Source organism: Urocitellus parryii, chromosome 1 (assembly GCF_045843805.1).
Source record: "Urocitellus parryii isolate mUroPar1 chromosome 1, mUroPar1.hap1, whole genome shotgun sequence".
NCBI lineage: Eukaryota > Metazoa > Chordata > Mammalia > Rodentia > Sciuridae > Urocitellus > Urocitellus parryii.
Genome location: NC_135531.1, coordinates 222,412,852 through 222,427,893, shown reverse-complemented (window position 1 = coordinate 222,427,893; position 15,042 = coordinate 222,412,852). Strand labels below are relative to the sequence as shown.

The 15,042-nt window shown below is 37.7% G+C and overlaps 1 protein-coding gene across 2 annotated transcripts in view; it reads left to right on the top strand.

Moving 5' to 3' along the window:
• The first annotated feature begins 1,411 nt into the window (after positions 1 to 1,411).
• Positions 1,412 to 15,042, top strand: part of Abcb11 (ATP binding cassette subfamily B member 11) — a 90,724-nt gene continuing 77,093 nt past the window's right edge. For both annotated transcript variants that reach the window (XM_026389591.2, XM_026389590.2), the window contains exons 1-3: positions 1,412 to 1,497; positions 12,802 to 12,904; positions 14,184 to 14,205. In XM_026389591.2, the coding sequence (XP_026245376.1) occupies positions 12,829 to 12,904; positions 14,184 to 14,205 (98 nt within the window). In that variant the 5' untranslated portion in view covers positions 1,412 to 1,497; positions 12,802 to 12,828. The remainder of the gene's footprint in view (positions 1,498 to 12,801; positions 12,905 to 14,183; positions 14,206 to 15,042) is intronic.

The following is a 15,042-nucleotide window of genomic DNA, read 5'->3' as shown; positions in this document are numbered from 1 at the left end:
TCACAGCTGTGCTGCCGCCCTTTTGGTCTTGTGTGAAATAAAATTCTCATTCCTGGGTCTGAACTGGTGCTAAGCCAAGGCTATTATGTTTGCTTTGTTTCAGAAATCAACCTATCTCGGGGCTTCCCAAACTAGTTCTAATAAGGGAATCTCTAGAAATCTTGTTTTTCTTTGCTGACCTTCATAAATTGAGATTTTAATATGCAAATATAATGACATAAAATTTGGAGCTAAGTCATTTATATACCTATTCAAGTGTGTTTAAACATACATACATCTATATTTACATAATATACAGATACATTTTTTTTCCTTGTAGAGACAAACTGTATTGGATGCTGAATTTTAAAGGAAAATTTACAGTGAGGCAACTTAATATTGAGAAAACTTGACCTTATTGTTTATTTTTTTTTGCAAACTGTGACACAGGTCTACCAACTGCATTTCAGAGCACAGGGCAGAAGGTCAGCACAGAGTGTTCACTTCTCCCTATCTTCTGGTTTTAAGATGGATTACTTAATCTCTCTGTGCTCCTGTGTTTTTCCTCAGTATTAAATGGAAATAATGATGATATGTCTAATTCCTAGGGTTGTCAACAAACCCAGACAGGCTGATAAAAATAAAACTCTTCAACTGCCAGGCACCCATCAAGGGCTGGATCAGCATTGACTGCATTAGTCCATTAGTCCTGATTGGAAGACTTTTTGCTCAGGTTAAAGAGAGAGATCAAAACAATAACAGCATTCTGAGGAAAGTGGAAAGATTAACAAGAAGAAAGGAAGAGAGATGAGCAGCGTAAGCCACTGAAAGGCCGTATGAATTTATTTGACTTGAGTTTTTGTTAAACTTTTTGAAAAAAAATGATTCATTTCTATTCATAGGGCTGCATCTAGTGGGCAGAGCCGGAGGTTATTGACTGTTCAGAACAGGGTGCAAGGGTCACCCGTGGGCTCAGTTTTGAGCAAAAGGTATTTGCAGGTTATCAGTCTCCATGAGACTTTGGGGCTATGTCTGGAACATCAGGGGCCAGCAAACTAAGGATTTTCTAAAGGTCATCTTTCAAATTGAGGAGAAACATTCAAAGGTATTTTTGTCTGTTAAATTTTAAAGTAAGTTTTCAAAACTAAGGGCTTCTGAAAGACAGACAGAGAGAGGGTCGGGGCACATGTTGGGCATGACCAGAATCACCTAGAATAACCAGGGCTCTCATGTGGTATTTTCCAAAGTCTTTGACACCCTCAGTGGGGTTCCCAGGTTGACTTTGGGTTTGGGGTTATTGCTTTGCCTGTGTTTGACCTTTCTCACATGTCACTGAACTGTGCTTAGTCTGGCCTTTGGGACATTGACCTACAAGCAAATAGATAATACTCTGAAGCTTGAATTCTGTTCAGAGCTTTAGTACAATGAAAACCCAAGCTGGAAAAGACTGTGAAGCTCTTTGACTTTCCACAGTGGAGTCCACTGTTTCTTCTGGCTGCATCAAGTTCATATTCATAGGTAAGTGACTTATTCTTGTCTACAGCATCTGAAGACCCTGTTCTTCAAGTTCATTCTCTTTAAGGGTTACCTTGTGGGCTATAACAATGCTAAAGGCATGGATAGAATAATGCCTTTATGATTTTACATTTCATATAATACAGATGACTCTTGGTTGGTCTCATAACAATGCTATTTTGTGTATTGATTCTCTTAAGAAGTGTGTGTGTGTGTGTGTGTGTGTGTGTGTGTGTGTGTGTGTTACAAATGGGTGCATAGATCAAATAATCTGCCAAAAGGAAACATGCCAATGAGCTTCTTTTTAAACATAACTTTTTGAAAACACAGTTCTGTTTTTAATGATAATCATGAAGTCTCAAGCTTTATCACAGTAATTTTTTAAAAAGTATAAATTTTATCATACTCTTTGCTTGCCTAAAAGCCCCTATTAGATTTTATAGACCTTGGTTGAGATGCCAAGTAACAGTGTTAGGGATCATGAGGTCCAGAGGAATCAACCAACTGCATCCCCCAGAGCTGTCCCATCTGCTTTCCCCAGAACTACTGACACCTGCTATGCTGTCTCAGACCTGGGTGTTTGCAGGTGCTCTTCCCTGCCTGGGACACTCTTCCTCCTCCTCTCCTCTTGGCTACCTTGACCTTATCCTCAGGGAATCACGCTACGTGTGCTCACTCCAGAGTCCCCCTCAACTCTCTAGACAATTCAATCCCACTGTTCCAGGGGCCAGGAGATATCTGTGTGTCCCCTTTACCCTCAGCCATCATGCCTGTGCTTTCCTATATGTCATGTGTCTTCCCTGCCACACCATAAGCTCCATGAGGGTAGGGATGGTTGGAAGATTGTTCCAGGTAATATTGAAGTTGAGTAAATCACACCCTGGAGAGGTTTTCTCTGGGCTTCCAGCTGTCCTGAACTGACCTTGCAGTAAAGGAATGGGAAGACTCAAAATACAGAATTCTTTTCTTTTTAATTTTTTTCCAAGTAGGCATTTTTAAAAATTTGTTCTTTTTAGATATACAGAAGAGTAGCATGTATTTTGACATAATATATATATACATGGAGTATAACTTATTCTAATTAGGATCCCATTCTTGTGGTTTCACATGATGTGGAGTTACACTTGTCATTTATTCATATATGAACATAGGAAAGATATGTCCAGTTCATTCTACTGTCTTTTCAATTCCCCATCCCCCCTTCCTTTCATTCACCTTTGTCTAATCCAATGAACTTCGATTCTTCCCTCCCTGACTCCCTTATTTTGTGTTAGAATCTACATATCAGAGAGAACATTTAGCCTTTGATTCTTTGTATTGGCTTATTTTGCTTAGCATGATAGTCTACAACTCTATCCATTTACCTGTGAATGCCATACTTTTATTCTCTTTAAGCCTGAGTAATATTCAATATTTTATACATACCACATTTTCTTTATCCATTCATCTGTTGAAGTGTACCTAGATTGGTTCTATAGTTTACCTATTATGAATTGAGCTGCTATAAACATTGATGTAGCTACATCACTGTAGTATACTGATTTTAAGTCCTTTGGGTATAAACTGAGGAGTGGGATAGCTGGGTCAAATGGTGGGTCCACTCCAAGTTTTTAAGGAATCTCCATACTGCTTTCCAGAGTGGTTGCACCAATTTGCAGTCCTACCAGCAATGTATGATTGTACTTTTTTCCCTACATCTTTGCCAACATATATTGTCATTTGTATTCTTAATAATTGCCATTCTGACTGGAGTGAGATGGAATCTCAGTGAAGTTTTAATTTGTGTTTCTCTGATTGCTGGAGATGTTGAACATTTTTTTCCTATATTTGTTGACCATTCCTATTTCTTCTTCTGTGAAGTGCCTGTTCAGTTCTTTTGCCCATTTATTGATTGGGTTATTTGCTTTTTTGGTTCTAAGTTTTTTGAATTCTTTATATGTCCTGGAGATTAATGCTTTATCTGAGGTGCAGTTAGCAAAGATTTTCTCCCCTTCTGTAGGATCTTTCTTTGCATTCTTGATTATTTCCTTTGATGTGAAGAAGCTTTTTAGTTGGATACATCCCATTTATTGATTCTCGATTTTACTTCCTGTGCTTTAGGAATCTTGTTAAGGAAGTTCATTCCTAAGCTGACATGAGTTGGGCCTATATTTTCTTCTATTAGAAGAATTTCCTACTTGGGACTCCTAGATTCCCTGAAGTTTACTGGAAGACAGATTTTTCTGAAAGATCCTGAAAATTTCTAATCTTCCCAAGATTAGACCTGGCCTAATGCCTAGGTCCTTGATCCACTTTGAGTTTTGCATAGGGCAAGAGACAGGGGTTCAATTTCATTCACTATATATGGATTTCCAGTTTTCCCAGTGCCTTTTGTTGAAGAGGCTATCTTTTCTCTAATGTTTATGGCGCCTTTGTCTAGTATGAGATAATCATACTTATGTGGGTTTGTCTTACAGGAGTATTTTCTATAAAATTTTTAGATAGTAAATATTTTATGCATTGTGGAGAGGGAGGGTCATACAGTTTCTGTCACAGCTATTCAGTAGCTGTAGCATGAAAGCCACCAAAGACAAGATGAAAATGTATGTGCATGATAACTGTATTCTAATAACACTGTAATAAAAAAGAGAGGCAGTGGGCTGAATGCCTTCACTGTAGTATTATCCTTTAAACCGGAAGGACTTCAATTCCCCAGAGACCTTTTCTCAGTCCTTACTTTCTGGCTCCCTCTCTCCCTTCCATTTCTCCTGCAATTCCAAGAGCCAATATCATGGCTAGTGGTGACACTAGACTTTGGTGACATTCAGCCCATTCATCTCTTGTTCCAGGCTGGCCCTTTCAGCAAGTCACACTAGCAGCCTTGGTCATAGTAAGCTACACTTAGGAATATGGTGGGCCCTGACATTTCTACTCCGGGGATCCTTGCTTTGCACCTGGAATGACACCTGGAATGTGCCTCCTCCAGCTTTGACAGCTCTACCTCTCCTATGGTACTGTTCACTCGGACCCTTTCTGGAAGCTGTCAATGTCCCAAGATGTCTCAGATGACACATTCAGATGCCGGTCTCTGTCCCTGCTCTCTTCTTCCGGGCAGTGATCTTGCAGAAGTCTGTTGCCAATGCTCTAAGCTACAAAAATCTTTGATATATCCACCAGTAGTGGCCAGGAGACTGACCTCCAATGTGTATTTCTGTGTTGATAAGATTATTTTATCAAGAGAAAACTTCAACCCTAGTAGATAGATAAACAGGAGCACACGTGTTGAACAGCTTCTAGACCACATGTCCTTTAGCAGAGAGGGACCTGGTGTTGGTATAGGCAATGAAAAGTTCTTGGGGGATTTCACCGCTAGGTAGTCAAAGCCTGCCAACCAGTGCTTAGAAATCTCAATTTCCTACTTGGGACTCCTAGATTCCCAGAAGTTTACTGGAAGACAGATTTTTCTGAAAGACCCTGAAAATTTTTAATCTTCCCAAGAGATTTGGGTAAGATGTTATTTAGGTTGAGGAAGGTTAAAATAATATGTAAAAATACAGATGGAAGAGAAATCATATTAAATCTTATTTCAGTTCTGAATTGTTTCATTATTGGTTACAGTAAAAAATTTATTATTGTAGATTATTAAACTGGGTGCAGTGGCATACACCTGTAATCTCAGTGGCTTGGGAGGCTGAGGCAGGAAGATTATTGCAAATTTGAGGCCAGCCTCAGCAATTTAGTGAGGTCCTAAGCAATTTAGCAAGACCCTGTCTTGCTAAAAATTAAAAAGGGCTAGGGATGTAGCTCAGTGGGTAACACACCCAACCTCAGTGCTAATATATATATATATATATATATATATATATATATATATATATACTTTTTTTTTAAATAAATAAGAAGTTCTCATTATATCTTCCTGTGAAGGATGAGACCCAGAACAAATTGTGAGCCTAGATGCTAATAAAATTATAAATATTAGTTAAAGAGAGTAAAATTAGGTGACATTGTGATTGCTTGCATTGCTAAAGAAAAATAAAACACCATGTCACTCTTAAATCATAGGAGGAGACTTCTCCCAAGGCCCTGCAAAAAAGTCTGCTGATCCCTGAAAACTAGATTTGTACTATGTTTCCAGGGTTTCAGAGACTAGCAGAGATATTCTCCAGCATCTGCTACTTAAGTTTCTCAGGATCTCTCTAAGGAAAAGGAAATTAGCCAGTAGGTGGCTATATACCAGGTTTCATTCTACATTTGTATTGATACAAGGCAACTCACTGAACATCCAATTTGAAAAGCATCACCTTTTCTGGAAGACATCACAAGCAAGGCCTTTGTTCATCCTTTCTAGTAAGTTTGGTTTTGCATTGTATTTTCCAAAATTTAGGATTATAAAATTCCCAGTGTCTTGGTCACAGGCAAGAAATTAGCATTTTCAGTATAATGGCCTTAAAAGTCATCCTTGCCATTGTTGAACCGCCAGGGTTAAGGGCACTAACTTCCATTTCTGACTGAGCTAGTGATACATGCCTCCAGTCCTGGAGAACACACATCTTTTGAAGTCCAGCTTCTTGGTGTGTCAAATGGGAACAGAATTACAAAGTGCAGAGGGATGCTGAAAGAGAAAACAAAGGGAAGAATGGCCCCTGGGATTTTGTAGCTGGCCTTGTGCTCACAGCCAAGCCAAGTGAGTCTCCTCTTAGACATAAGCAATCTCTTAGCATACCAGCCTGACGAAGTTCCTCTGAGCCCAGGATAAAATGAAGACAACCCAAGAGGCCAGTTCATAATCATGTCTAAGCACAGACAAAATCAAAGCCACAGAATACCCAGCATGAATCACTGCTATTTCTTTACCCAATCATGAAATCATTCAACTTTTTTACAGCACCTAATCTAGAGCAAACTCTCAGTTCCTTAGACACTTCCTCATATGGCCTCCTACGAGCCCAAGTCCTAAAATAGATTTGTTCTAATTCCCTCTCCCAGGAGACTAAAAGCGCCCTATGTTCTGCCCCACGTTCTCCCTCTTCACAATGAGCTGAGTCATAAATCAACGTCTTCAACCAAAGCTGTGTCCCTGGTGGCCTTTGGCTGAAGGGCATCGATGATGCTAGGGCATAGAAAGGCATGCTTTCCATGAGTGTTCATCTTTGACAATGTCATTTTTTAGATACTAAGATAGATGATCACAAAAATCATTTGTAAGGATGGGCAGAAAGCAGCATACTGTAAGCAAGTAAAACCTGTTGTGTGCAATTGCTGAGGGGATAGAGAGGGAAAGTGGAGGGGAGGTTGGTGGCTCAGCTTCTCACTGGGCTTCACACGTTTGCAGCAGCTGACCCCAAAGGACTGGGTGGCGGAGGGCGCCAGGCTCTGTGTCTCCAAGCATGAGGGGCAAAGAAGCTCCATCTGCCTGCTTTCTTCATGTGAGCCAATGAATAGGTACGGTTTCGTTTCATTTTCACACTAATCCTGGGAAGGTGGGTCTTACCACTCTCCAACTTGAAAGGTGGAGAATTCAGATCTGGAGAGAAGTTCGAAAACATTCCCAACAACAGAGAGAAACAACAGGCAGCATCAGGATCAGTGAGGCTCCAAAGTTCATGGGCAAGGCATGACACCATTAATCTCCAAATACTGCAAAATATTTGCACACCTGTGGGAAGCAACATTTTAAAATGGAAGGCTAAGCTAGGAAAAAGCAATCGGAGACTGAATAATAAAAAAAAGTGTCTTGTTTTAAAATTAGGAAATGCAGTATTACAACTATAGTCAAATGTTGCTTTGGTATCATCTCATAATTCAAGAGTTTCTTTGCTTTTAAAAAAGTCAGTTAAAATTTCAAAAACCATATAACCAGTAACACTTTTAGTCTGTGAATATAGTATTGCTATACTGGACACATTGTATTGCTGAATAAAAGAATTATGAATTTTGTTCTTTTAGTGTTTGTTGAATGCCTTAATTGATATTTCTTACTCTGCTTTTTAATTTTTTATGTCAAATTGATAGTACATATCCTTGCAATGATGTAATGAGAAGGGTCCTTCTGTGTCTTCCTCTCCAAAATACATAACGCCATCTACTATTGAGAGAAACATCAGACAAATCCGATGGTCCATTCTACAAAATAAATGCTCAGTAGCCATCAAAACTTTCAAGGTCATTGAAAATGGGAAATTGTCACAACCACGAGTTACTTAAGGAGATATGATGACTTGGGTAATGGGGAAAATTTGGTGTTCTAAATTTGGTGTCCTAGATGGGATCCGGAAACAGAAAAAGGAAGTAGGTGAAAATTCAGGGAATTTGAATAAATATGCACTTAGTCAGTAACAACATATTGGCATTGATTCATTCCAAGTACACCACACTCATAATGTAAGAAGTTAATACCCAGGTGTGGCATACATGGGAACTCTGGACTATCTTCACAATTTTTCCATAAATCTCAAAGCACTTTGATTTTTTTTTAAATTAAAAGAGTATTATCATATAATCCATCAACAATATATAAAAAAATGTTCAACATCTCTAACAATTAGAGAAATGCAAATCAGAACTACACTAAGATTTCATCTCACTCCAGTCAGAATGGTAATTTTCAAGAATACAAGCAGCAATAAATTTTGGAGAGGATGTGGGGAAAAAGGTACACTCATACGTTGCTGGTAGCACTGCAAATTGGTGCAACTACTATGGAGAGAAGTATGGAGATTCCTAAAAAAACTTGGAATGGAACCATGATTTGACCCAAATCATCCCACTACTCGGTTTATGCCCAAAGGACTTAAAATCAGCATACTGCAGTGATGCAGCTACATCAATGTTTATAGCAGCTCAATTCACAATAGCTAAACTATGGAACCAACCTAGATGCCTTCCAACAGATGAATGGATAAAGAAAATGTGGTATATATAAATAATAAAATATTACTCAGCCTTAAAGAAGAATAGAATTAGGGTATTTGCAGGTAAATGAATGGAACTGGAGAATATTATGCTAAGCAAAATAAGTCAATCCCCCAAACCAAAAATCAAATATTTTCTCTGATATGAGGATGCTAATTCACAATAAGGATTGAGTGAAGAACAGAGGTATTTTGGAATAGACAGAAAGGAGTGAATGGAGGGGAGGGGGCATGGGGGTAGAAATAATATTAGAATGAATCAGACATTATTACCCTATAGGCATATATGATTACATGACCTGTGTAACTCTACATCATGCACAACCAGATGAATGAGAACTTATATTCCATTGATGTATGATGTGTCAAAATACATTCTACTGTCATGTATAACTAATTAGAACAAATTTTTAAAAAATTTTAAAAAGAGTATTATTAGGATTTGTAAAATAAATTACTTTTTTGTTGTGAAATATTTTAAAACCATGGAGAAAAATTTAATAATAAACACAGTTACCTCCTCCAATTTTATCATATTTTAACATTATGCAATACTTGCTGGGACTCTTTTCTTTTAAAAGATATTAAGATACTCAGATTCACTCAGGGTCCCTCTGAAATCCTCCCTAATATTATTTCTTTTCTTTTCCTCAGATGTAACCACCGTTAATAGTTGAGTGCTTATCATTTTTTAGGCAGGTATTCATATTTCTAGTGCATATTCATAAACATTATAAATACTGATTTGCAGGTAAATTTTTTTCATGTAAATGTTATTATACTCTATTACTTTGAAACTTTCCGTTTGTTTAAATTTGTGCATGTCAAGACTTATTCATGCTAATTTGCTGATTTTTAACAGCTAGATATTATTCCATGGCATGTACATTCCACAAGTTATTGTTTCATTCTCTTGTATATTTATATTTTCTTCAAGTTTTTTTTTGTTCTAAGTAACATTGTAATATATATTGTTGCATGCACCTTAGGAGTTTAAATCATGGCTCTAACACTAACTTGTACTCTTGAGCTTGTGACATATCCTTTCATATTTCAGTGCCTGATGCATACTAAATGCTTTTTCAGTGTTAACCATTTTTTTTAATCATTAGGGAAAATGTTAGAGTAGGTATTTGGGGACTTCATTTTTGTAACTTTTTTAGCTTTGCTGGCTATTTTCATATTGCTCTCTAAAGTTATTCAATCAATTTACATTTTCATTTACTCTGTATGTGAAGACTCATGTCTATATCTTCACAACACTTTCTACACTGAATATTTAATCCATGTTTTAGTACACAGTGCTGATCATGACCCCACATTTATTCACTGAAGTTGCAAAATACTGATATTTGTACAGATTTTCAAAAACCCGTAATCCCAGTGGCTCAAGAGGCTGAGGCAGGAGGGTTGAGAGTCAAAACCATCCTCAGCAACTAAGGCCCTAAGCAACTCAGTGAGACCCTGTCTCTAAATAAAATACAAAATAGGGCTAGGGATGTGTCTCAGTGTGGAGTGCCCCTGAGTTCAATCCCTGATAACCCCCCCCCACACACACACACAAAAAATAGGAATGGATATTTTTACTGAAGACCTTTTTTGCACCTATTAAAAGAATCAACTTTTTACCTAAAATAATCATTTTATTCCCCAAATCAACATTGCCTCATTATATTTTCTCACAAACTGCTATATTATATTAAATGTATGTTATTTAGCATTTTAAAATCACTTTTCAAAAGTAATTATAAGCCTATTTTTTTCTTATAACATCCTTTTTTTCTGATGTCAAGATTATACTTGCTTTATAAAATGAAGTGGGTCACTTTTCCTATTTCTCTATAATATTAGAATTATCTACTCTTTGAATTTTTAGTAAAATTTGCCTGTAGTATTATCTAACACTATCGTTTTGCGGAGGGTTACAGGCTTTTAAATATTGAGTCAATATTCTTAATAGCTATTGGTTTTTAATTTATCTACTACTTCTTTGGGGTTGATTTTTGATAATTCATATTTTTTCAGAAAGTTAATCATCACATTTTTCAAATTTATGACTATAATGTTACTCATAACATTTGCTCATGATTTGAAGACTTTCTGTTACTTTACCTTTTAACTTTCTATTAATGTCTATTTGTGATCCATGTCTCCTTTTTCTTGAATAGTCTTGTTGAGTTTTGTGTGTTATTTAGTTATTTCAAAAAACAGCTTTGTCCCCCCTTTGATCTCCTGTTCATGTCTTTCTGATTTACTTATTTATTTATTTATTCATTTTTTACATACATCATGCTTTTCTTTCCTTTTTTCTTTTCAGTACTAGGGATAGAGCCCAGGGCCACCGGCATGCAAAAACTCTATCCCTGAACCTCAGCCCCAGCCTCTTAATTGCTTTCTAAACATCATCGCCAAAGAAACCTGTACCTGTCACCAGTCGATGCTCAGGCCCCTTCCACTTCCACCCCAGGCCTGGGCAAACACTTACTGTCTGTCTCTATAGACTGGTCATCCTGCACATCTCACATGCATTTCTGGAATCATACACTATGTGGCTGTTTGTGACTGATATATTTTGTTGATTCTTTTTTTTTTTAAAGAAAGAGAGAGAGAGAGAGAGAGAGAGAGAGAGAGAGAGAGAGAGAGAGAGAGAGAATTTTAATATTTATTTTTTAGTTATTGGCGGACACAACATCTTTGTATGTGGTGCTGAGGATCGAACCCGGGCCGCACGCATGCCAGGCGAGCGCGATACCGCTTGAGCTACATCCCCAGCCCTATTTTGTTGATTCTTGTGTTACTTTTGTTTCTTCACTTTTCTGTTGTTGTTTTATTTTTCTGTGGTGCTGGGGATTGAACCCAGGGCCTTATACATGTGAAGCAAGAACTCTACCAAGTGAGCACCCTAGCCCCTGTTTCTTCTCTTTTCTGACTCCCTGCTGGATACTTTTTTCCTTCTGCTAAGGTACATCCACCAACAGCCATCTTGGGCTGGGTTTGAACATCTGGAAACGCGCCAAATGATTTTTTTTGCCACTGTATCAAAGGTTGTTAAAGGTAATTTTTCATTCGCATTTTGAAGACGCTACACCACTGCCTTCTAGTGTCTGATGAGACACTGGGTGTCACTCTTTTATTTCCAGTTGGATATTACACTTGTCCCTTTCGTGGTTTTTAAGATAAACTTTTTTTTGGTCTTGATTCTTTACTATTGTAAAAGTAAAAAAAAAAAAAAAAGAATGTAATATATTAAGTTTTTCTTTTCAAGTTTTGATTGATTTTTGTTTATCCTGATCAATTCTTGGAGTCTACTATTAATTTGAGGAATCAGGTCACTCTTTTTAGAAAATTCCCAGCCATTATTTCTTTAAGTATTTCTATCTTTGTCATTCTCTATCTTATTTTTCTGGAATTCCAATTATTTGAGGTTACAAGGTTTCACAACTCACCTTCATCATTTTTATCTATACCTTTTATCTCTGTGTGTGTGTGTGACGCAAATCACTGTCTCTTCATATAAAGGGGTTTGCTTTTCATCTTAAGAAATAACTCCCCAGGCAATAATGGAAGGCAGTTTCCTCAGGTCTTCTCAGCCATGCAGGACCCATGGTGGCCTTTGGCTGCAAGTGGAGAGGTGGTGTCTGATCCCCTGTTTGGTGTGGGGCAACATCCCTCCAGGAGCTAGACTCCTCAATTGCTGTCTGCATTTAGACCCCGAGGTGAAAATACCAGCTGTGTCTATGCTCTATTTTCCCTTTGGTACCTCTCTTCCATTTCTGGAGTTGTTTATTTTTATAGATTTGAGTCTGTATTTAAAAAAAATATATTATCTACATGTATATCTACATGTTTGAAGCAGAGAAAATAACGTGGAAACTCAATGTTAAACTTAAAGTCTTGGAATTCTACTCCTGCATCCTTTACCAACTGGTTTTTTTTTTTTCACTGTGAATGAGACTAACATAACTCTCCAGACATTTACTTTATTCAGAGACTTCCTTCTCCCCACTCAGTCCCAGCTGGAATTGAATTTACAAAAGAGCCCTGAAGGCTCCCCAATGGCATGTGGGTGTCATTCCTCAATGACATTGACTCAAGCATGTCGCTAGTTGGTTTGCCGTTCTTATAGTTTTTATGTTAACTCATTAAAAATAAATAATTGGTAAGAAGAAAGAACAAATAAATAAAAAAATCATCTATCCACTAACTAGAGAAGCTATTACCAATGATTTCAGTTTATTTTCCCTTATAATTAGGCTCTTTTATTGAGTTATTAGCCAATTTAAAACCCTGCTTTTGCTTGAGATCAATTAGTGAAGTGTATTACTTGAACCAAATTGTTCTTTTTTTTTTTTCCAGTTACTTTGGTTAAATACAGTGAAGCGATGATAGTTGTGATTATGCTTTTATTTTGTAGGGTTGTTGACTGCAGATTGCAACTACCATGTCTGACTCCGTAATTCTCCGCAGTGTGAAGAAGTTTGGAGAGGAGAATCATGCTTTCGAGTCAGACGAATCAGGTAAGTGGCCCTTTTCTCTCACTGTCTCTTGTACAAAGAGAGGTGAACTCAAAAGTGGAAGGAAGTGACCACCAATGGTGGGACAAGCTAGTGAAGCTGAAAGAAGCAGAGAAAATGAGCAACACAGAGAACTGTTATTGGGTATGAATCTTACAAACAATCATGTGGTTCCTTCTGGAACTGTGTGACAGGAAGTCTGAAAGCTTAGGTAAGAGCACCAAAGTGTGGGTGAGTGAGGGGAGGCATCTGTGCTGGGTAGAGACCAGTAGTTTCAGGAAGGCTGTTACTGTTAACCGGAACCCTGTGCAGTTATCACTGCTTGTGGCAGTGACAGAGCAATCTTTTCCTGAGTGCTGCTGTTGAGGGGAGCTGTGCAGGAGACTGCTGGCCAGAAGCAGATTACGTGGCAGGGGCCTGTAGTGCCAGTACCTGGCATGTTGTCAGCACAGATGATTCTAAGCTCTTCTCTTATTTTTAAATCCTGTGACTTTGCATTTTACAAATGAATAAACTTGGATAACTTTTTAAAAACTCGATAAAGTTCACATGAGTAATAATTGATGGAACCAAAGTCTCTAATCCAGTTCTGCCTGATTGTCAAGCCAGAGATATTACCCTGTGTCTATATTATTAAGTGTGTTGACTCTTAAATTAAATTAAAATGTCAGGGGAACCAGGATATGCTGTCCCACGGTGAAGAGCCACAAAGCACCCAGGGTTCGTTTCTGGTGACTTCTTGCACCCATGACTCTGGACCCCCACTTTCACTTTCTTCCCTGTGGTCCTCCGACCCGTGGTGGGGAAGATTCTATGTGGTTCAATCTCACGCCTTCCACTGACGTGGAAGTATCAATGAGATCTTATTATCTAATTAAATTGTGGTCCATTAAGTAGGTGAATTCTGTTTCTAAAGAATCAAGAAATAGATACATAGTCATTTTATTTTATAATTTAAAAAAACTTGATTTTCTTCAGCTAATCTAGGAATGTTGGTTCAATTGGCTGTTCAGAATACATAAATATTTATATCTTGGATAAAAATACAGAAATGTAGTCAAGGTAGCAGTCCTGAACCTGAAAACGTGTCTGCCTTCCTGTCTGCCTGTCTATCTGTCATCTGCCTTTGAGACTGAAAGAAAGAAAAGACAGATAATCATTTTGAAATTTTATGAAATAAAAGAATTTTATAGGAAAGTTTTCCCAGATCAAAATTATTAATAATGTTGTTGCATTTTGTCATCATTATTAACCTCTTTATGCATTGTTTTTATCCTAACAGATAACAATGATAAGAAATCAGGGTAAGTGACTATTTCAATGATGTAGCTTCTTTTCGGAGTAATTCCATAATATTCCTATAAAAGGCATAAAGCAGAGACTATTTCATGTACATCATACTTACTATAAAATTACATATATTTATATATTATATATATGTATGAATGATCCATCCTTTTCTTTTAAATACTGCTCTAATTTGATTTTAAAAATGTTTTTGAATATACCTTCTGCATTAGATCCAAATCTCCTCTGGTGTTCAGGAATACCATAGAATTCCTAGCCTAAGTGAGCAGAGAAAAAGTTGGACAAGGATGATTTTATGGGCACTAAGAAATCTCCAAACCCCACATTCTTCCCATAGGCAAATAATAGAAAACTAAAATTTAATCATTAGATATTTTTCCTTAGCTTATGAATTTAAATTCTCATAAAACAGCTATCAACTAAATGCCACTTTTTGGTGTGGAAGCAGGATTAGATGGGGTCTAATTTAGAAAGCAGAAGAGAGGTACCAGGGGAGTTCCTGACATGGAGGTGGCAAAATGGGAAGGGCTTTGGGGGTTTCTGAAATCCTAAGTCTTCTTCATGGCAGTGGGAGGCAGTAAAGTGGAAGAGTTAGCTCTGGGCTAGAAGAGGTTGGGTCAGCCTGGTCCTCCAAGAAACACCACTTCACTCCCTGGTTGGAAAAGAGAAAATGGTGGGAACGTTGATGAATGGCAAAGAAAAGATGAGCAGGAAGCCGAGGGAATTCTTTTGTTTTTAGAGGAGGTGAGTGTAGAATGTGAAGATCACAGTAACAGCTTGGCAAAGCTGCTGCTGAGAGGAACAAGAGTGACCTCGTCCCCGGATGAAGTTCA